Here is a 24,764-nt window from a genome sequence, read left to right as displayed (position 1 = left end):
AGCTTCATTTCTCGCCTACCATAAACGCAGTGCGATCTTTTCAAATAAAGCGTCTTTATAAAGCAAAAATAGTTGACTGTAGGCTTCATTGGCCCTATAACAACAAAATGTATTATTGCGCCCACGGTATTGATATAGAACATATATGCACCCTCATAGTATTCAAATAGGCCCTATAGTAGGCCTACACACGTACATGTTCCCTCGAACAGCTGAGAATCTCATGTTACCAGGGTAATGCTTAATACACGTTTCACCTGGATGCCCTAGCAATCGGTACCTAGGAATGTAACTATGTGTAATTGTGTATTGCATGTGTATAGGCCTATAAAAGCCTGCATGAGGCCATTTTCTTCATCGAATAATATAACAGAGCTCTCGAACATTCTAACGTTGCGCCTGAAACAAGATTGACAGGGGCAATTTTCCCAAACTAACACCCGAAATTAAAAAAAAAAGTATTTTGGATCCTGATTATGAGATATTTCGGACATGACATCCCTATTTTAAAGTTGGGTATATGCCGCTTGGAAACCTCGGGAAGTGCCGTTTCCGGCCATCTAGAGGGTTTGTTAATCCCAAAATTTTCTTGGACGCTTCGCGCCAACTCATGGTGGCGCTACGCTTAGATAGTCAACAAGGTCATATCCCCCCCCCCCACTCGGAAGTACGATCGCCGCCCATGCATATGACACCATTTTGCATTTCAGCCCTTCTTTGAAAGCAAAAATTGTACACCCCTCCCCTTAGACCCATCCCCCAGGACGGCGATCATTCATGCCTGGCGCCCCCCCTATTGGAAAATCCTGGATACGCCCCTGCAGGCATGTTTTGGACAGTTTATGACACTTAGTAATGTTTTTGTGAAAATGATTGTATTCAAAGGTTTCTTTATGACAGAAACTAAAAAGTAAATTTTGCGGGTTATGGTCATCAAGATCTAGGTCCGGGCTTCTAAACCTTTTCTCTCAGAATCCCCACCTAGGTGAAAAAATGTTTCCTCAATCCCTCCCCCCCCCCTAACATTTCTATCAAAACGTACCAAATATTTTGCAATCACTTTCTTTCACATGCTATAAACAGCGAACATTACGATTCAATCAATGTTCTATGTGATCTGTTATGATTCACTCAACAATACACAAAATAAATTGGGAACCTTGTGCATGATGTTCTTGAACAAGAGCCTTAATATCAGGATTTAGCTTGGTTAATTTGATGTGTTACGTCCAGACTACCACGTTTCCTTGGTTAGAATATCTGTTACAGATCTGAATGTGCACTCAGATAGGAAGAAGGCGATCCCCCCCTCCCTCCCTTCCCCCTTCTAATTCTTCCTTTCTCAGTCCCCCCCCCCCCCGAGGTCCCCATGGACCCTGGTTGAGAAGCATCGATCTAGGTTCATCTGCCGCTACCATTTTTCAATCCCTTTAATACTGAGGTACCTACCTACACACCTTTCAACTGTGATTTCTTAATTGGTACCATTGGACTGAGTGATAGCAAAACTTATTTCTCTTCCATTAAGGCTAGAAACCATTTTTACTACCCCTTGTAAATCAGGGTGTACAGACTTTTAAGTCACAGCAAAAAAAAAAGAGATTCCTTTGAACTCTGTCTTTGACAACCTGATTGAACTATACCACCAACAAGAAAGTTTTCTTCCAAACATTGGTGGGTTGTAATTTACAACTGTTTAGAAGGTAGTGGTACAGTGAAGAAGCTTTCCAGTAGGTTAGGATAGGGACACCGATAGCTAATGCCATATATGGTTTACGTAGCTACGAAATATTTGCCCAAATTTATGTGAGAAATTTGGATAGAGGGTCAGTTTTATAGACACACATTATGTCAGATAAATATTGCATTCATAGATCTATAGCCGTGAGACCAGTTCCAACCGCCCCCCCCCCCCTTTTCTTTTACGCTGAAGAGTTAGGTACAGAGGTAAACTGGAACCACAAATTTTTTTACTGAGAAAAGCTAGATACAAAGGACAATGACAGGTCGTGCAAACAACAATGCCAGTGACTAAATATTATGAGTTTCTGAGTCAGAAAGAAACATTTATGATAGGATAGAGGTTGGATTTCACAGTCAGAAAGAAACATTTATGATAGGATAGAGGTTGGATTTCATATGACATACAATGTTGATGGGAACAAGATAGGTGGATGGGCCAACTGTGATTCAAGAATTTAACAGAATATGCCACAGGTTTTGTTTGAAATAACATTGAAACTTAACACAATTAAGGCCCCAAAATTGTAAACAGTATGAACATAGCTATGACATCGCAGATTCCCTTTGTCCTGATCGGCTGTCCAAAGGAATTCAAGGGTCTTTGCAGCTTGTTGTTTAAAGAAATAAAAACACCTGCCTTGCCATAACCGAGTAACAATCACAATATTTCAGACTATTTAGCTATATAAATGTAGTGTCACTGAATACTTTTTTGATTTGTGAATCATAATGAGGAGCATTAGAGAAATAACATTAAGTAAAATAACAGCTAAGTAAATGAAGAGATATTATCTCAATTGGATTGAGAGGCTCACTCACCTTTACTTCATGGTAGGCTATTAACTTCTTAGCTGTGAATTAGTCAACTTTTGTCATAAAAAGTGGATCAAATTAATACAAATTTTAGTCAGTGGTGAGGAATTTGGAATGGCCAACAACAAAAAATCTTCTTTGGGATGATGTTGTGAAGTCTTATTTCACCTTTTTCGAGAGACCAATAGAAGTGTAGGTATGGTTAATAGAAATCTGTGCAGTGTTCTACAGGTATGTGCACCTAGCTTGGATATAAATAGAGATGAAGAAGCAGCTCTTTAAGTATGGTCACCAAGATTACTAAACCCAGCAAGAAACTTATCAAAATAAAGATTACAATCAATCCCAATAAGTAAGAAACTTCTAGACTTTTCACTAAAATGTTCTAGGCTAGATGAGCTAATAGTTAATACATTTTTTATTCATGTCTTTCAACACTTCTAATTTTGGTAAAAGTTGGGCATTTCAAAACAAGGTTTAATTTTTACTTCACTATTTGATATGAAATTGATTAGTCAAGTTAATGACATACCTTGTTATGGGATTTTTATCGTTGACTGTAATATTCAATATAGCCACTTAAAAAAAGAAAATTAAACATATTCCTCCACATGGCTTTTCAAAAATGTTGCTGTTTTAATGTCAATCGTTTGATACATGCCATTGTGTAATCACAGTGCCAATGGTGGGAAAAGAGAGAACCTCCCCTCGGTATTCCATGCACCCTGCTCTACTATGGCAAGCCGTTTCAACATTAACCCCATAATTTTACATAAGTGAAATGCATTCTACTTAAGTGAGATGCAATTCCCCTTAAGTGAAATTCAATTCCACTTAAGTAAAATTGTATTTCACTTAAGTAGAATCAAATTTTACTTAAATCAAATGGTATTCTACTTAAGCCAAAAAAATTAGAGGCCAATATTGTCCAATTACTTAAGTCAAATTGAACTTGCTTAAGTGAAATTTCATTTTACTTAAGTAAAATATATATATAATATATATATATATATTATATAGATATCACACTTATTGAGAGGTAAATGTTAAATGGCTTGTCATACTCAACTGGGCAAACCAATGCCTCCTGTCAGGAGGCATTGGCAACTTGATTGCCTATAGACAAAATAGAGTGTGCAAAGAATTAGTCAACACCTATTACATGGTGTGTCTGGAAGCCATGGATTCTTAATGCAAGGGGAAATTTAGGTAACTAACAAATAGTTCATCAATTTCTAAGAAAACTATGCCTTGAACTAAAATTGAGCAGCTTACCTCTTGTATACGGTTTGCTGTTTTCCCTCACCCTTTGCTTGTTTTATAACTGCATGGCCCTTAGCATGTTGGTTTTCATCTTATGGTAAGTATTTTCTTGTTCCACATGGAAATAGTTGTGAAGAAATTCATTTTCAAAAGAGATTAAGAGCCTTAAAAAATGAAAGAAACAAAACGAATTTAGAAAAGTAGCCTCTTTGTTCCCATGTGATTTAGATCACTTGAGACAATTTCTTACCCTTACAGCTATAACTTGTTGAAAACAGACGGTGGAAAGAAAAATCAGCATAAACATTTTGAGATTACTGATATGGGGGGGGACTTTGAAAGGAAGAAGAAAAACAAAAAGTAATCATAATTTGAAAGATGACAGAAAAAGTTCAAAACTTGATGCCTTTGAGCAACTTTTGTGGAAGGGGGGAAAAAAAAAAAATTCTGTTCTGCTCTAATAATATGTTTTCAACATGAAGTGTGTTCCTCTGTTCTTGATAAAGTGGGGCCTACAAATGTAGATCTTTTATGATGGACTTCCATAACTAGTACAAAGAATCAAGTGACTTTTCTAAGGTCAACTGCCTTGTTACTTAAAGGGTGTGAAGACTCGCGCACAAAGAAACGTCTAATGCCGGTAATCTGACCTAGTTTCGAATGAGGTGTAACAGAAGTGTTAGACACCACCATCGATCCCAGAAAATACACACACAGCTTGCTACCGTCGGTAATTAGACACTAGTGTACAGTCAATACATACAGCTACGGTCAATACCCACAACACAGTGTTCATAGCAGCGGTGGACATCTCAGGTCCAGCTAAAGATAACAAGGTATCACGTTTCATTACTGTACTGTCTGCATTTTGTAGCGACAAAAACAAACTTCACTTGCAAGCAACGGAAAGTTAACTTTTTCAGATGGCCGCACACGGTTTGGGGCGAGTCTTCAATGCCTTTAAATCATTTTACATTAAACACATAATATTCCCAACTACACTCCTTAAAAGCAGCTTTTGAAGTTGATCTTGATTTGAAATAAAAATAATAATAAAAGGGACTTGATACTGTTTGATGTTCCATACCAAAATTTGCAATATCAAAGTAGGTCAAAAACTTGACATGTTTCATTCTGAAAAATACTCAAGTCAATGTTGCCAAAGGTATTGAAATTTGATATCCATTTTGATAATTTATTACAAATTTTTTTCAAGGAGATCAAAATGAAATTCATTCACAACTTGCTCATTAATCTTTCACTTGTTGTTTATCGTTAAGATTTATCAAATATAAACAAGATTGAATCTTTCATATTTTCTCCAGAAATCTTAGATCCCAGTAAAAAGTTTGAGATTATAATTATTATGATTATTTTTTTTGTGGAGGGGGTGGGGGTTGGATGTTGGTGCAGGAGGCAGTACAATGTTCAGTGGCAGGTACAGACCCAGATGGAAATTATTGCCACAAGAGCTATTATGGACATGGCCTCCCCCTCCCCTGCCATGGAAACCTTGTGAGAGAAACATTAGGAAATAACACTTTTAAAGAAAAAAAATTTATGTTGACCCCAACAAGAATTAATGGTTCAATAACTCAACTGAACTGTCTTGAACTTTATCCTTTTTCAAATTTCTGTCAGCGAAAGATTGAAAAGCAAGATGATGGCACTACCATTTGATACTCATCAGTTGATGCATCATCTAATTAGCATAATTCTTGAGGCTGACTTAAATCTTGATACCCCCTCTTTAAGGATTGACAATCGCTCGGTCTGTCGGAGAAAACATCTGTAACCTTTAAATATGAACCCAGATATGTATGTTAAGAACCCTTAAATTACCAAAGGAAACAACTCAATTTAATTATCTAGCATCCTCATTACATTCTTTGTCTCTGTTGGAAAACATTTTTTTTTTTCTTTTCTGGTCATTATGATCTTAGGGGAAAAAATGCAGAAAATGAAATACTAATAAACGGGAAATTGTGGTGAAGAAAAAATTGCGGGCTTTATATTATAGACTGCTCGGGAAATATTTTGAGTGAGAAAAATACACCAAGAAAAAAAAAAGGAAAGAAAAAATTGTAAAGTGTTTCTGCCTCGCACCGAAAATCGATAAATCTATCAGAATTTAATTTATTCCCAGTTTCCGCTTTTATCGGCGCCATCCCTCTGGGCACTGTTTATGCTCGCCTCTCTGCATCTTCCCGGTCTGAGGCATTCGATGTAGGAGGTTGGATGGATTGTAATCATCTGATAAACGAAAGAAAATCGCAAAAGAAGAGACGGAGAATGCTCGCCCAATATTATTTTGGTGGTGGGTTGTGTATTTCTTTGATGTGTTTCAATTTGACTTCAATTTCAATTCAATTCATAAGACTTTATTTCAATCTCTCGCATTAAAGTATGCAATTTTGACAATAGACGTGGGTAAATGTACAAGAGAACAAGAGATTGAGGAGTGCCAACAAGAAGCTCTGCAGAGCTTGTTTACGTTGACACCCCTTTACAAATAAAACATAGAAAGAAAGCTTAAGTATACTGAGAAAACAGAACAATTTGACCACTGTGTAAGAAAACATATCTATAATTATGACTTGATAAGTGAATAAGAAAGGCACTTGATTAGAGGCCAAGAAACCCGTTTCCAGAAGGAAGGGCATCTCTGACAAAACCCGTATTCCTGGGTCAAGTACGCTACGAAGCAATGACATGGAAATATTTTGATGTTTCGAAAGAGAGCTCTCCTTACATATTTTAGTGTGGAGTGAAGGGGATATGGGATAGGGCTACCAAAATGTTGAGTAAACAATTCATGATCTTTTGTTATGTAATGCTGGAGAATGAATTATTCTTATGCGGATGGTTTCACCGATCCCTCTAACCCCCTCCCCCCTCTTCCTCACTCTTTGAGCCTGCACACAAAAAGGGTACCAAACTGTTGGTTTGTGATATATCAGTACCATATAATGAATTACAGGCCCTTAGAGAATGCTATGACCCCCCTCCTCACCCCACCCCCACTATCCCATACCTAGAAAGGTTACTATCCCCTAAGTTGGGTATACAACTGCATACACAGAAATTGTATTACTGAGACTAAATATTTTCAGTCAATCAACTGGGAGGCCTTCTTTTTTGTTGAGCTTATTAAATTATTATTGAATGTACATTAAAGTAGCTTATTGGTGTTGATTTTGTTTAAGTTTGGATACCAAAGTCCCTTAAACACTGAAGTTGAACATTTTCAATTTTATAACTTTTATTTATAATAATGAAGAAAAAGTCCAAACATTTTTTCAGTATTCCCTATTAGCATTTTGCCAGAGTTGTAAACAAGTCATATTTTTTTTTTAAATCAAGTGAAGTCCCAAGTCGTTTTCCTTTAAAGTCAAGTCGCAAATCATCATTTACGAATTCAGGCCATATTTTTGAAAAGAAGATATTCAAAAACGACAGTCTCTCTAAAGTTTCTGTATGGATTTAATCATGCTTATTGCAGTGTTCAAAACTTACTTTTCGGGGGGGGGGGAGGGTGTTTTCATATGTATGTATTTTAGATCCTCCTGCAGGAACTCGCGAAGAAGCCATCATTGGCTTATCAAAGCCGCAAGCTGACCGAAGTCAGTCTCTTACATTCATATTTAACGTCCATAATTATGAATTGTCAATTGTCAACAACTCTGTAACTGGACTACATACATTAATCTTGGAGTGACTCAAACTCGGAACTCGGAACCTTATAAAAACATGTGAGGGCAAAAAACATTGTCAGACAAGTGGGACATGCATCACTTGAAAAAACAACAACAACAGTTGATACAGAATTTGACAATGGAAGGATTTAGTGTAAGTCCTAACTGCTCATTAATCTTCCAATTAGCGCACCCAATTAAGAAAATATTGAGCTGTGCTGATCCTTTGACCTTGCAAGTCGGTCAAGCTAGAAAATTAACTATAGAATGAGCAGTTTAAGAATGGTGTCATTGAACTGAGCTATTCAATTTTAAAAATTGCAGCAAGGATCAATTTTTATAGAGTGAACTTTAGGATAAAGCTTTAGATTAAATGTTTTTTTTAAATACAAGGATAAAACTAAACTAATTGAAGGATTATTGTATCTGATAATACCTGCTTAAAAAATTGGCCAATTAACCTCGATGACTAAATCCTTAAAACTGCTAATGAGTAAATAGACTTCTCAGATTAGAGTGATGACATATTTTGTTAGATTTGAGAAATTTGAGGGACTTCCTTCTCAACTATATAAAAGAATTTGAAGGAAAAAATTAATTCTTTCAACAAAGATTTTGCTACATGTGTTATTATGTTAATATGTTACATTGTAACAAAATACTAGCAAATGTTGAGGGTATATCTTTTTTATTTGGGGGGGGGGGGGTGGGTGGCATTCAAGAAAGGTCTCTGTGAACTCTCAACAGTTTATGCAATGTCTTTAAAAAATTTATCCATTGTTTTTTAAATTTTCATTGCTTATTATGTTGTCATCTTACTATGTTAATATAAGTTATTATAATGCTATTTGGAGGCATACAATAGGTGGGTGGGGGTGGGGAGGGGGGCATGCAGTGACCGTTGGGAGGAATATATGTAATAAAAATCAACAATATGTTACTCCTATACCATACACATAGAAAATTGAAAAGATGCTTTCAAAAGTGACTAATTTACTTATTACAAAAATTTTGATTGGAATTTCTTGGACTGGCTTTTTTCTTTTAAAATATTACCACCCACTAGGATTGTGGATCAATATTGATAAGACAATGTGTTATGTGAGGCTGGGCCGCAGTGAGTAACCATATCTTGAGCATTAAATCAGGTTAGACATTCAATCAGACTTGAAGGTTTTAAAGCAGCTTTTTCCCTGTTGTGGACGACAATGTGATTAAAACTACTAAATGTTATTTAAAACCAAAAAAATTAGGATTGCAATTTATCTGAAAAAGTTACTATCCTATGTTTTCTTTTCATCAAATGAATGATATAAGTTGCATGAATTAGAAGTTCTATTTTGTTAATGAAAATACCCTTTTTTTCTTCATTTTTCTATGTTTTCAATGCGAATTCACCTATTGCTATTCCAATAGTGATATTTCTGATGAGAAATTAAGAAAACTAAGAAAAGAGTACCCTTTTATGGAAAAAAAAATCTTCCAAAACTGGAATTTGTGTTAGAGGCCAATTTTTTCAGGACAATTTTTAGGTTATTATGAGCTTTGCTTCCTCGAATCAAAGTCACATTTCCATTGCCTTTCGAAATTTGTAACCCCCCCCCCACCCTCGCCCTAGATTGCAGATCTCCCTTCTGACACTTTTGAGTGGTGACCAGTTTTGAGCTTTCTAGCATATTTGGACCAGATATAGATGACAAATATGCTAGACTTTAAATATGGTCACTCATTCCAAAATTTCAAGTTAGCAGTCAGTCTTGCCACCCTCAATTAGTTTGTTTAATTTGACTGACAATGTCAATTGTCTGACAGAATTCTCATCAATGTCTGGGAGTAATTTGAAAGATTAGAATCTCCAGAAGAATATTTTAAACAAAACTTTTAGCAAAATTTAGCAAACTAAATCATTTGGGACCCAAAATTAACCGATGACCATTTTAAAGCTAGATTCGTCTCTGTCAGCTCATGTAAATAATTCATGACATGACATGACATGCACCTTTAATAATATTATGACATGCACACTTCACTAATGATCAGAATACATTTTGTCTGTCAAATGCACACTTACCACTAAGCAGAGTTCCCCCTGCTGATCTCAATTTGCTGTGGCAATTTGGACGTTTTCAGGTCTGTATTAGATCAGACACATGCCGCCGCAAGAGGTTTTTCGAAGCCAGAGTTATAATACCCGCAAAGCTGCCCTCATTTTCACTGCAGTTTCATTTTAAATTCCTTACAGGCAGCAGGAGGTTTTTAAGAAAACCTGAGAAAGAAAAAAAAAGAAAAAATGAAATGTTAAAGACAGGTTTGTTGGGAAATATGCCACAGGCTGATGTTCCTATAATATGTGCACAACTACGGTACACTGTCGTCTAAATGGTAGATAAAAATGTGGCCTTGTCAATCATAAATGATCCGTCTGCAAATGAAAACACCACTGCTGTGGCGTTCATTAACTTCCTGGCAAGTCATAGGATGGTCGAGGGTGCATGTTTTCTCAATAAATTCCTCAGCCGAAAAACTTAACCAACCAAGAAAGTGAAAATCTGCTCATGACAAATTGGCTCAAGGGGTAGTCCAATTAGTTGAATTAGGAAGTTGCAGGAGGTTTTAGACAGAAGAGGGCCTAACTTGATATTGAATTCCGGGTAGATAGAATACGATGCTGTTACGTCTTGCTTAGCCTAGGAGTCAGCATGGCTGTCCAACCCTACGCATTGTTTTGATTGCATTTATATCTATATATATATATATATGAATGTATGTCTGTGTGTATATATATATATATATATATATATATATATATATATATATATATATATATTAATGTATGTCTGTGTGTATATATATATATATATATATATATATATATAAATAAAAATCCTTGGCTTCTATATTTAAGGTCTCGCAAAATTGCTAGCATGTAGTATGGTGGTGAAGGTGTTCATGTTTACTACTATAATGGCAAAACGTCCTAAGCTATAGCTACTTTACACACACTGGACTTTTGCCGGTATCCCCAAAATGTAAAGATGTAGCAGCTATTGTTGATGAGCGTTAGGGCAAGGTTTAAGTATGTGAAATGGGAAGGGGGGAGGAGAGGAAAATGGTAGGAGGATTAATTACTGCGATAGGTCTCGCCTAGCTGCAGGAATCAATATGTGTGAAGTTATTAATAGGTCAACATTTTGCTATTGTGTTTGACTTAACCTTTTACTCAAGTTACTTTCTTAAATATATGGTATTAATTCCGTTAGATTAATCTTTTAGGGTAACATGGAAAAGCATGGTCGAAAGTATGATGCTGATTTTATTTATAAAGTATTGTTATTTTCTAGTTGTATTGGTGTGAAATCTGGTTCAAGTTACCGTAAGCAAAAACTGATAATAACAATAAAATGTCATGCTTTGTAAATGGGGAATAAACCTGTCGTAAATCCTTTCATTGAACAATGTTTGAATATCATACAGGGTTCGTTTGACTCTAAGTAACAGTAAACCTTTGTTTTCTGAAATTTGAGGGGAAATCATACAAATTTCAGCCCTCCGTCTGCTCAAGAAAAGCATAACCAAGATATTTCCCTGGAGGAACTCGAATTCCATTGTTTCTGACGAAAGACCAAAAAGTTCACAATGAAGTTATTTGCTACTCTTGGGTTTCATAATTCTTTCCAGTTTGTAACTGCTTAGACCCTTTTTATATACTGCCCTCCAAACGGATAGCGAACTAAAATTGCTATTCATACATGGTCCACAAGTAAACAGACCGTTCAAACAACACTGTCCATTGGCAGCTAAAATCTTCACAATAATCCACTTGAAAGGAGGTTATCCTGAGTAACCGTGCCTCTATTTAGGCAATTATCGCCATTATTACCAACAATCAAAGTCTTTTTGTTATGTCTCTGGTAGTTTCCAACTAACCCCTCTGCATCAAACCTTGTCATGACCGCACACATACCTTGAAAGCGATTCCTGTGCACCTGCTAACCTGCTGGGATATTTCCATGGTGACCGTGATATCAGCCATGTCCGATGCTGTGATTGGTTGAAATGCTAAATATTCCCATGACGGCGTTTAGCAGCGGCTAAAGAACCTGTCCACGGAACAGAGTCCCGTGTAGCCAAAAACGGTAGTTTTATGTGTAGAAGTTGGAACAGATTCATTCAGTTCTATACTCTTCAACTATAAACTTTCAAAATATATTTACATCTTCGATATTTAGACCAGTTTTTGAAGTTTTCCGAGGCTCTTGAAGGTCTAGAAACCGTGTGTGACGTCACACAGTGATCTCGCCTTGAAGCTCCCCTCTCTCGCAAGACGATGAAATTATGCCATTAGACTGTGCGCAATAGTGTGTGTCACTGCTAGCCGTGACTACGTATATGCTATGCGTACCTGTGTCGATTGGTAGTACACAATCTTTATCTATCTACCAACTGGGCCTAGGCTTGCCGAGTCTGTACTGTATGGATATACCTAATATGCTGTGTTGTACTTAGATGTTGTGAACCCATTTGAACATTGATCGATGTTACCGCGAACCGATTTCACCTCAATTTTGTGATTTTGCTGTTGTGCAAGTCCTTGGATATTATTTTGGAAACATCGCAGAATTAACATTTAGTCGAAATGTATTGGAAAAAGCGTGAATTTGTTTCTTTTCTTCTGATTTTCGGAACGTTCTTCTTTCGCCCAGTTATTGGTGATGGCCATGCATACGCGGACGAGTATGGGAAATATTCGGGCAGATGCGAACCTATCACAATACCGCTATGCATGGACGTTCCATACAACACAACTTTTATGCCTAATCTTCTTGGTCATATTAGACAGGACGACGCTGGACTTGAAGTTCATCAGTTTTATCCTTTAGTCAAAGTAGAATGTTCTGCCGATCTGAAGTACTTCCTGTGTTCTATGTATGCACCTGTGTGCACCAATTTTGACGAGGCTTTGCAACCATGTAAGACGCTGTGTTTGAGTGCGAAGTCAGGGTGTGAAGACTTGATGAGAAAGTTTGGTTTTCAGTGGCCTGATAGTTTAGCCTGTGAAGCATTTCCAGAAGAAGGATTATGTTTCGATAGAAATCGTACGAACGATGTGGTTGTGACAACCCCACCAACTGGTAACGATAATGCAACATTAACCACTCATCTTACCAAAGATATACCTTTTCACTGTCCTGCCGATCTACATGTTGACAGTGAATTTGAATACGAATTTCTCAGTGCCAAGAACTGTGGTGCCCCATGTTACATGTACTTTGGCTCAAACAATGAGCAGGATTTTGCTCGATACTGGGTGGGATGCTGGGCCATGCTGTGCGCTGCTTCATCGCTGTTTACGGTCCTAACTTTCCTGATAGATCGCGAAAGGTTCAGGTACCCAGAGAGGCCCATTATTTTTCTGTCCGGATGTTACTTTGTGATAGCTGTGGTATATGTGACTGGCTTTGCAGTTGGTGATAACGTCGCTTGTATGAAACCCCAAACGGATAGTATCATTACAGTTTTAACTCAAGGAGCGAAACGGGAAGCCTGTACTATCTTATTTATGCTGTTGTATTTTTTCCAAATGGCGTCCTCCATTTGGTGGGTTCTGCTGAGTTTTACATGGTTTTTAGCAGCAGGCTTGAAATGGAGCCACGAAGCCATTGAACGTAACTCGCATTTCTTCCATTTTATCGCATGGTCAATACCAGCAGCTAAGACAATAATCGTCCTTACCATGGGAGAGATTGATGGGGACTCTCTGACAGGGGTTTGTTACACTGGTTTCTCAAATACAAAAATCCTAGTAGGCTTTGTCCTTGTACCTCTCATCGTCTATTTGATAATTGGATCTGGATTTTTAACCGCTGGATTCATTGCCCTTTTCAGAATCAGAACTTTCATGAAGCACGACGGTACTAAAACTGATAAACTGGAAAAGCTAATGATAAGGATCGGTATCTTCTCATTTCTGTACACAGTACCTGCGACGTTGGTAGTTTCTTGCTTACTGTACGAACAAGCCAATCGCTCCTCTTGGGAAGAGCATTGGAAGAGCAGGAACTGTGAACAGCTTGGCTTTTCATGTGGGAAAAAGAATCCCAAAGTCAATCCAAATGAATACAAACTTCATGGACAAGTTCCAGACTTTCTGTTTTTCATGATTAAATATTTAATGCTGTTAATCGTTGGCATTACCAGCGGGGTTTGGATATGGTCAGGGAAGACGTTTCGCTCATGGAATAATTTTTATGCAAGATTATGTAACTATCCACAATCAAAGCACATGCCTGCTTCAGTTTGACTTGTACAGGTGGAACCTAATCCACAGGGCTGCAGGCCAATGCCCGTCGATTGGATACCTCATAAAGACAATGGTTCAACACCTTGCTAGCTGGCCTAACTTCTCACTTAATTTTCTTTTTAAAAGTTCTGGAAGTTTGTGCACAGTGTGATTTCATAATATGGAATAAAAACAACAACTTTACCCCTGGAATTGTGTGATGGGAAGCTGCCGTATAGATGCTTGTTTATTCTGCCAAGAGTTTTGTTTTTTTCTGCTTTTGTTGCTCATGTGATGTAAATATGCCAAAGCATTGATTTTATCAATGGATCTGTACAGAGAACAAACTATTATGTAAAAATATTACAAAAATTAATCATCTTATAAAAAGTAGCTGCATATTCAAGCTGACATAGAAAAATGTGACGTTTTTAGTGTTCAAGTTATAGACTATTCAAAAAGAGAGAGTATTCAAATGTGGGAGCAGTTTTCTATCATCCGGTCGTAGACCAACTGTTGTCTTCGTCAATTTTTTTGAAAACGATGTTGAGATGTGAGGAAAATTTACTTAAATTAAGCCACCACTAGCTGAACATCTTTGTACAGGAAAATTTCTGAAAACCAAAGAGAAGATGCCAACTAACTTGTGTGACAGACAGCACAACACACTTTACCACATCTGTAGTTGTGGAGCACAAATGCGATTAAGGATCATTTAACTTATTTATATTGCCATGGACTTATATGGACGTACTTATTATTAAGTTGCATTATATAACTTTTTTTCCTTATGTATTCTACCGGTACAACCCTGTATTCTTTTTTTTTTTGAGGCTGAAGATGTGTACAAGCTAAAATTTTAACCGACGATGAATGTTAAGTTCCCCTTTAACCTTTTTTTGCTCATCATATGCCGTGCAATTTTTCAGGGATATGTCACTGACGTGGTATCAGAGGTCACAATTAAATCTGTATTCAGTTTTCATAATAAATTTATAACCTAAAGCAGTTTGGGGGCTGTTCTCCTCAAAGTGGATGACAATTTTGATTCAAAAAAATTGTAAAACGACCTTCCAGTCATTTTTTTCAATAATCCTGTTTGAATCAGCTTATTAATTAGCAAAGTAAAAAAAAATATGTTTTGCTTTAGATTTCATAATTTCAACAGCAGGGATCAGCGATCATGCCATGTTAAGAATTTGATATAGTCCATTTTCTAGGAATAAAAATTTTCTTGCAAAGAAAAACCAAAGAATGACTTCAAGAAAAAAAGATAATATTAATCATTTCAGGTTCCAAACTGTTGGTAATTTTACATGTTACTCCTTGGTAAATTTTCATAAAGAGTGATCTTTGCACTTCTGCTTCTAGACTAACTTCATTGTACGTGTTAAGGTATATCATGAAACGCTTACTTTATACTTTTATTTACTTAAATATGGTACTGTATATGCAGTTGTTGCCTGCTTTAATTCATCATTTCCCCATGGAGCGGGGATGGGAGGGGGCTGATGGGAGGGTAGAACAACTTAAAATGCAGTCTTCCTTGTACAAATATTGTATTCAAAGTTCCTAGTCGTTGCTTTTTGGTTCACGGTTATTCCTATTAATACAAGTTCAAGAGTATGGAGCAATTAGCAGTTTTTAAAGAAATGAACAGGAGGGAGGATACTTGCATGTATGTGTTACAAATTGAATGAGTTCATTATTTGTTAAGGCTTCAGGTCGTGTTTCCTGAAATTCCTTCCAACTCATGGGATGATGATCCCATGGCATATTTGTTCGGCTTGCACTGACCGGTTTACGGGAATATAATATATTTCAAGGCTCTGCAGTTTTCTCCGAGTTAATTTATACTCGCCACATTGCATCAGTCTTCTGTCGTGTGTATGTAATGTTAACATGCTTTTGTACTAAGTGCATCTGCCCTGACATACAGACTCCCTGTGGTGCTGTTAAATAATCCACTGAGTCATCATAGTGATCAGGCATATATATACTGTATATATATGTTTATACTGTGTTGTAGTGCGACTGCTGAGGGTGTGGTACGTAGCAATACAAAAAGTAGAATTATATACTTTCAAAGGGAAGAAGTGGCAGAGATTAAGCCTTGGGCATTTGTCACAGTCCTTCTTTTGTTGTGAAAGTTTTGTTGGTGGTATTGAGGAAATGCTTCTTCTCTTTAATCTCACCTTCTTTGTTGTAGTCATTACACTAACAAGTTCACAACTCTGCCTTGAAGCCATTGATACTGTTTTTGCAAATGGAAAATGGTTACTTCAATTTGAAGAAAACCTTTTTTTCTTTTTTAATTAAATTTAAAGGCACTTCTCAGACCTTGGATTATTAAAGACTACTTATATAGAACCATGCATACAGTCACATGTTTAAAATTTTGAGCAAGAATTTTAAGCTCTTTTATTGCCACATATGCAAGATTTATAACTTGTTTTGCTAGCAACTTGCTGAGAGGCTTTAAAAAATTTGTTTTGAAAAAGATTCTTTAAGACATGTTAAAGGCTTGCTTATATTTTACTGTTATTTCAGTGTGATGTGCTACTCTTTGTCAATCAGACTATCGACAGATTGAACTTTGATTTCATTCTAGTTTTGTGTAAGACATCTCAGTACTTAGACACAAACCTAAGAAATAGCACACTGGAACTTCTATTCCAGTACTGTATAAAAAGAAATGGTGGAAGATTATTGTGTATGACAGAAAAAAGGATTTAAGCCCTACATCTGTTGGCCTAATCTGTGCAACTGATTAGAGGGTGCATATTAATAAAGCGATACCTACTTGTGGTAGTAGTCCTTCGATGTTGGTTAAAATCATGGTTGAAAACAGTTATCACCTTATACTTGATTTTGTCTTTTTGGTGTCCTAAAAAAATATACATTTAATGTATTCCAACATTAATGCTCATAATGGGAACATCTAAAAGTTCTAAAGCTACATACTTAAGGAGACTTCCTAAGTTTTATTTAAGATACACATGTCACAAAATAGTTATTCTAATTGGGGGGGGGGGGCAGGGGGGATCGGGCCATATTTTAAAGCTGAGGTGAAGTTTATCAATCTCTTGCTGTTCTAAATTGTCAGTATTTTGCAAAACTTTCCTTTAACAATGTAAAATATCCCCAGCACAGAAACTTAAACACCTTTACAAATTTCTAAGTATTCATGTTACCAAAACAATTTCTTTCAATACCATTTAACAATCTTTGTCAAAAGGGTAACATTCTGTTGTTTTTCTTTTGTTTTGTTTTTTAATTTGGAAATTTTATTTCTTCAAAACAGTTTGTATTGTTTTCTTTTGTTTAATTTTTTTTTATGTTGTGTTTATTCAACAATTATGTCGCTCCTCATTCGTTTGGTTTTATACATTGACCTGTGAGGCAGTTTGAAAGATTTAATAAATAAGCCAGTCAAAGAAAGGTGTTATCTCTGATTGCATGTTCTAAAAGAAGGAGAAAAGGGGTTGTTCTTTTAAAGGTAACAGCATTTAGCTTGCAAAAAATGAAGGTACTAGAAAGTTAGAATCATTGTACTGTTAAAAAGTAAGATAAAAGAAGACATTTTCTGTACTATTTGCACTTGATATCATGAGTTAGCAAAGTAAGTCAATAGAAGTATTTACCCTCTGTACAATATAACTGCCTTCTTGTTTTCATGGTGTTTATTTGTTGTCTCATATACTGTATATACCTAAGTCTTTTGATGGATACTGCATGGAAATTTTTAGCTGAGGCCCCCCTGAATGTGTGTTTTTTTTTTTTTAATTAGTTGGGATTTCATGAGAGACAGGAGCAGCTTGCATTTAAAATGGAGATGGTAGAATTGTTTTTTGTTTAAAAAAAATGATGTTGCAAAGTTTGTGTGTTCACTTCAAGTATGTTTTATAGTTGAAGTTATTGGATTTGGATCAAAGCTTTGATAGATTATGATTGAAAAAAAATCTTTTCTGATTTTGGTTTGCGTCCTTTCGCTGCATCCCATATAGGCATTGTTTACTAGTAATGTGTATCAACATAGTTTTGTGCTATGTCAGTGCAGCACACAGTTGTACAATGCAAGTCTCTCCTTGCCTTGGTCGATTCTTTGTTTGAAATGCAATCTACTCTCCTTATTAAGTTCCATATTTTGCCTAGTCTTATCAATGTTGTCATCAATAGTACAGTAGATAATAACATCTTAATACATAATAAATACCCTCAAACCCATTGTGTTGAAAGTATCTCGGAAAAAAACGCAACCATTAAGAACAAAAAATGGAGATTTCAGTATTAAATAAGAATTCTAGATGTGTAAGTGATAGTCCATACATCATAGAAGTGTGACCCTAAAACATGTCTGCAAACGCTCAGTTCATGCCTCTTCAACAACACAGAGAAAGAGAGACACTGCCAAGGGTTGTTTTCACACAAAAATAGGCAGCACTGTTAGATTGTACTTCAGCTGTGTTTGTGTTGAGATTGTGTTCCAGTTGACCCTTGACCTTATGGGGATAGACTTTGTGGGAGAGGATTGGCTCATAAACCGTAAGCCAGTTTCCTTCGGTGCCTTCCAGTTATTTGTGTAAAGGTTCGGTAAAAGGAGTATAGCTACTGGCAGGACTATACACTGTGGTCGGGTTGGTAGAACCCCCTGATCAGAGTAATTCCCTGTCTGTTATTCAAAGTCAATTTTATGATCACCTTCAGGGTCTTTTAATGGAGGCTCTCTACAAAAAAATGTAAGGCATGGCTGAGATATTTCTTTTACAATCTGTCACAGCCATAAAATATTCCCCTATTAGATTACTCTGACATAAACCACCTTCAGGGCTGCTAGGAGTATAACTTTGCCAGGATAAATTTTTGTTCTGATGAAACTCGAGTATTACCCGGCTCCCATTTGGTTGTTTTGGTTATACTGACTGTGACCCTGGGGTCGGTCTACCACTGTAGCGCGTTCAATGATGGGAGATTACGAATATTAAACCTTTCATTTTGGGTTTAAAAAAATTGATTATTCTAATATTAGTTTTAAACTTATGACTCATGTTCTTAACAATAAGGTTTCAGAAAAAAAAATATATAAAGCAAAGAAAAAAATGAAAGAAAACTCATGAGATTGGGAAGGTATTTTAATTTTTAATGGAGGAATTTTTGAGATTTCTAATATGACGGAAATGTATTAAATTCAATAGTAAATACTACCTACAGATTATTGAAATTGACAGATCAATTAAATAGTCTTGACCTACAGAATATCACATTGCAAACAGTCATCAGGATCAAAATATCAGAATTTTAAAACATGTACTTTTAAATAGACATTCAGGAGCAAAATACTCTTTATCAAATGTTAAAACTACTAAACAGTACCCACATATTCATATGGTATATAATGAACAAACAAAAATGTTATGCTAGACCAATATTTTAAGACAAGCAAAAATTCAGTGAAAGCCTAAAACATTGGTGTGCGTGTGCCAAATGTCAATATTTTAGAAAGAATTCCATAACTTATACCTCCCATTATGTTTAATTTTACCTAGACAGTACATTAAATAGGCAAACATATCGTATGACTATTGAACCTGGCCCAGTATCATGGCATAATTTTATTTATCCAGTATTGCATCACACAAATGAGCAAATTGCTTTAAAAGTGCAAACATACATAGCAGTCTTTGTACACTGAAACCATGCATGGTATTTGTAATGGTTGAATCACAGTTTCTATACAAAAAAAAAAACCTATTCATTGATATTTAAACCTGTTCGTAATCATAATTAGTGAGCTCGGCAGCAATCTAGTTAAAGGAGACAAGAGTTCAGAGCCTTTGAAAGTGCTACACAATTAGTTTAACATTATTTTATTCCCTGAGTATGCAGTAGGACTGCTTGAGATTTAGTGAGCAAGGACACTTGCTGGTCATTAGGGTTTAAAAAAACATTTTTAAATAGAAACGACAATTACCCTCTCAAAAGATGTAAACAATTCCCCATAGGTATTAATTCTGATATAAATCCTTAACTTAACTATTCAAAGTAGTAAGATTGTTTAGGATAGTGATTGATTAAATTGGATAACATCTGTTATTTATCTTTGCACTTGCTATGTTGTAATCAAATTTTACATGACGACATTATTGTCTGGACTTTTCAGATCCATTGAAAGGGAGTATTTAGCGAGGAAAATCCTCTGAAAGAAGAAACCAGAATAAAAGCAGGATTGCTAAATTATTTCAGAAGTTAGAATCAAATTTAAGACACAAGGCCTGCTATGATATCTAGCATTTATATTGAACATGGTGTGGACCCTTTTGTCTGAAATTAAAGGGTGTGAAGACAAAGAAACGTCTAATGCCGGTAATCTGACCTAATTTCGAATGAGGTGATACAGAAGTGTTAGACACCACTATCAATCCCAGAAAATACACACACAACTTGCTACCTTCGGTAATTAGACACTAGTGTACAGTCAGTACATACAGCTACGGTCAATACCCACAACACAGTGTACATAGCAGCGTGGACATCTCAGGTCTAGATAAAAGATAACAAGGTATCACGTTTCATTACTGTCTGCATTTTGTAGCGACAAGAAGAAAACGTCATTTGCAAGCAACGGAAAGTTAACTTTTTCAGAGCACTGCATGCGGTTTGGGGCGAGTCTTCAATGCCTTTAAAAGAAAATGGTTTATCCAAGCTAAACTGGTCACAGTTGATACTTCTGTGAGAAAAGTTTACTGTGTCTAAATTGTTGTACAGATTCTGCAAGACCAGATGGAAAGACGCTATATCCCAGTAGCATGTTATATCACAGAGATGATCATTTTGTACACAGTCTATTAATGAAACTGAATATTCATGCAAAATATGCATTTCGATGGAACCATAACTTCAGCAGGTCAACTTTGTCGGCTTTGCAAACAAGTTCCTACTGTGTCACACATTTCAAGGCAGAAAAAAAGCAGCCTGGATAAGATTTCTTAGAAAATTAATAATGAAGCTTTTGAAGAACACCTGCCTGTAAACGCTTGATGACATCACTGATCATTTAACAATCTTTCATTTCCTGTCGAAGAGGAGGATTTATCTGCTCAAACAAGCAGTCCCAACAACCGTTTGTTGATTGAAGAGTCAGATATAGGCTTCTTCAAAAAAACAAAAAAAATAATAATATATGTATATATATATATATATATTTATTTATTTATTTTTTATTTTTATTTTTTCACGTCACATAATAAGATGATATTGAGCTGTGTGTTGGTCTTGCTATAACTCCTCTACACAATCGAGCCAAAAAAATACACTCCCTAAAAAGGCTTTAAAGACTGTCTGACAAGATCTGATCATTGCTTAGATAAGTAGGGGGAACAAATAACAATCTGGTTGGTCTAGTTAATGGATTATAATGTGGAATACTTATTACAGTACCTGTGCTTCATCCCCTGTAAGAGGGTGTTTTTTTTTCAGATCCTAAGTACAGGTAGCTTTCAATCTATTTACATCTTGCCAGAATTTGTCAGGTTGCACAATAGCCTCTCAGAATAGCTATTGTTGGAGCCTTTTAAGTAGCTGTCAGCAGCTTTCTGTGTTGTCTTTGTCTCATGCTATTCTTGTTGCTAATTACTTATTACTCCCTGTTTTTCTCTCCAAGGCCTTAGAACCAAACCACCCTTTGCCGAAATCAATGCCCCATCTGTACGCAATCAATGACAATTAACACGGGTCTCTTTAAAGAAATCCCCCTCTCAGACCTCGGTCATTATGTCCGTGGCTAGGACAGAAGGATCTTCCACAATATATTAGCCTACTTCCTAAAGAGCAACCCTTTTAACAACCCCCTTTTGAGTGTATGGCTTAGTAAAATCCCATTGAATGCGCACCCATTCATGATTCTACTCCATCTTAATTAGTAATGCCCTGTTAGACATTTGACTGTTATCACTGTGGTTGACTGCTGTAACAGGGGAAGGCAAAGAAGGAACTGAGGGTAGTGAGTGAACAGGCAGGCCATGTTTGCTATAGAAGTTCTTTGTTGTGCAGTTTTGTATACACTGAAGGGAAAGTGAATGCATTAGTACTACTAAGAGAGAGAGAGGAGATGGCTTTAAATAAGGGGAGATTATAAACAAAAGGAATAGGGATGAATAGATGAGGCAAGGAGTCCTATTGTGATAAGATTGACAAGATCAGAGATGTAGAAAGGTTTGATGGATCCGAGAAATCTACTCCCAGTGACCCTCTCGTTCTAAGTAGACACTTGTTGACAAAAAAGACTAAAGCTATTTTTCTTTAGGGTACAATCCACTTTGAAGAAAATCTGTGTTCGATGTGAAAAGAAAAGGTATTTCTGTGAAGAAGTCTAGATGATATCAAGGATATGTAAAAGGGGAGCAAAGAATCTTCCTTTTTTCCTGCCTCTTTCACTTAGCTGTTCTTTGACAAAGAGTTGCATACATATTTATGATGTATGGTGACCTTAATGGATTTAAAAAAAAAAAAAAAATATTAACAATCTGTCCATTTAGCATATTGGATTTAAAAGGAATTTGCTGACACTTTGAAAATTGTAAACACCGATCAGGTTTGACAAACTACCAGCTGGAAAACAAAACTGCAAAATGTTCAGTAACAACAAAAGGTTACACAATAAGGATAAACATGTCCAAAAAAAAGTTTGTTCCTTGAAATTGTGGGTAAGGGCAGTAGAACTTAGGGCAAAAATTGTTGCTCATAAAACAATGAAGAAAACAAAACAGAGAACCATGATAATTTGGCCTTGTGAAGGCATAGGTGCAAGGAGTTGGGGGGGGGGGGGGGTTGTCGGTGCCTTTATAGTCTAAATATGCTTCAGAATGAACCATCTGATGTCAAAAATAAGCCCCTTCATGTGATTCAGCCTCATCCAACCACAACCACATCCCCTCCTGGATCTGCCCCTGATCTTGGAAGGGAAGGGGAGGGGAGGGGAGGGGGATAAGTATGGTGTGAGATCCCAGATCTTCAGTATTGGCAAGGCCCAACTCCCACCCTGTATCTATACTGCCTTCTAAACCCCATCCCCACCCTTCTCAGAAAATCATCCCCTCTCTCCCCTTCCCATTCCCAACTCATTTTACAAATCAGGGATCTGCGGCTAACTATAAAACTGATAATATAGGGGCATATTAGTTGATAACCTGGACTATGCATCAGTTATCATAACATGATAATGTCATCATGTACACATTGAGGTCGGCCAGGTGACACCAGATGTCAGCATTTGTCCTGGACCAGGACATGCTACCAAATTTATGCACAAAAATGTTTCATGCGATGATCGATTATTATTACTATCATTTATAAAACTGCAGACAACAGGGTCAACTTCTACATCTGCTTGTACTTTGTTCCAGGACTGCTCTCTCTTAATATCAAAGCCGCAGTCAGCAAAGTTAATCGTTTTTTTTTTCTCTCGCTCTCTTCCACCCCACATCCGTCACTGACATTTATGAAGCAGGCCTCTTCACTTTATCGTCCCCATTTTTACATACCGAGCATTTTATGCAACTAGTCGGCTTGACGAAAAATGTTGTTCGGGTAAGTACAGGAAAGCCTGGAGAGCCAGCCTGCCAGGATTTTTTATAGGTTAGTCGACGTCGTAAATTACTCAAAATGTAGACCTAACAAACATTTGAATGTGATAAACAGACCTGATGCAGGACAGAGAGAGAAATGGAATGCTTTACATGGGACTCATGAATCTTAATTTACCTGTATTAAAGTTTATGTTAATGATTGAAGATGCTTATTGCTAATTCCATTAACTCGCCTCTCCTGGCCAGACCTGAGTTGTTGATATGGGGGATATCAATCCTCTTTCTTTGGTTCCCATTTTTTTGCAACCAACTACTTAAACAAACATCATCTCTTTTGACTACAAAACATGAGGATGGTAATTTAATATTTTTTAACTAGTCTTGCATAAACTTTGCAGTTTATATCATTTATTTATTAATAAATAAATTACGAACAGGAAACATACGGTTGTAAAAACTATACTGCAATTTTCTGCTCGAAAGAGCAAAGAGAAATTGACTAGAACAGGATTTGAACCTGGTAGAGACCGAAGGAAACACTGGCTTCATCTGCTTCTAGACAATTATTTTCAAGAAAAATATAATTTTTTTTCCTTTTTTGACCACCCACCAGACAATATCTTCCATGTTATTGGGAAAGTTGACCATATGTGGTTAATTTGGTTAATGAACAACCCTTGACCTTGAAAAACTCACCAGAGCTCAATAACAAAAATCATGATTGTAACCTCACACACCATGAAAATAAGGATGGTAGGGGGAGGGGGAGGGGAGGGGGAGGGAGGGATATGGATAGGCCACTCAACCTTAAGCTAAGTTGGCCTGTATTAAATGTTTAAATATTTTTGACATAATAATAATGCAAACAATGCAAAATACAAAAGTAGGGAGCATTAACTTGTATCGTTCTGGATGGCCAGGGGAAGGTGGGATCGAGGAGGGGTAGAGTTGGGAAGAGGACCAGATGGAGAGGAGAAAGGGTAGTTCTCATAGGAAGACGATAAGTGGCAAAACCTAGTCAAGAGGTCGATTGAATGGATTCCAGAGCGAATCCTGTCAAACTTAAACCGGAATTCATGACCCCCTTGCATTTATTGTAGTACCCCTTAGTGGGTGTCATCAGAACCAACTCTGCCTTCTCATGGGAGCTTTCCACATCTCTAAGAATTTCACTGAGACATTCATAGTATCACAGTGATTTGTTGGTATATATAGGCATTATATACAAGGATCAGTAGAGTGTCCTATATGCTCAGGATGAAATCATATTTGTAAAGCCATAGGTCTACTAGTACTGTATTGATACCAGGCAATTTCTTGTTTTATATCCAGCTAAATAGCATACTGCTAACACTACAGCATGATAAGTCCATAAAATAAAGAACT

At 36.6% G+C, this 24,764-nt stretch overlaps 1 protein-coding gene across 1 annotated transcript; it reads left to right on the top strand.

The window, feature by feature from the left end:
- Positions 1-11,615: 11,615 nt before the first annotated feature.
- Positions 11,616-17,454, top strand: LOC139964637 (frizzled-2-like). Its single transcript, XM_071966404.1, has one exon. The coding sequence runs from the start codon at positions 12,151-12,153 to the stop codon at positions 13,813-13,815; it is 1,665 nt and encodes a 554-aa protein (XP_071822505.1). The 5' UTR covers positions 11,616-12,150; the 3' UTR covers positions 13,816-17,454.
- Positions 17,455-24,764: the final 7,310 nt, after the last annotated feature.

The sequence above is a fragment of the Apostichopus japonicus genome, chromosome 23 (genome assembly GCF_037975245.1).
Source record: "Apostichopus japonicus isolate 1M-3 chromosome 23, ASM3797524v1, whole genome shotgun sequence".
In the NCBI taxonomy this organism is placed as follows: Eukaryota; Metazoa; Echinodermata; class Holothuroidea; order Aspidochirotida; family Stichopodidae; genus Apostichopus; species Apostichopus japonicus.
Note: the sequence above shows the minus strand (reverse complement) of the source record. Positions and strands in the feature narration are given on the sequence as shown.

Excerpts from the sequence above, each read along its gene's own strand:
- LOC139964637 (XM_071966404.1), top strand. The coding sequence starts at position 12,151 with ATGTATTGGAAAAAGCGTGAATTTGTTTCTTTTCTTCTGATTTTCGGA.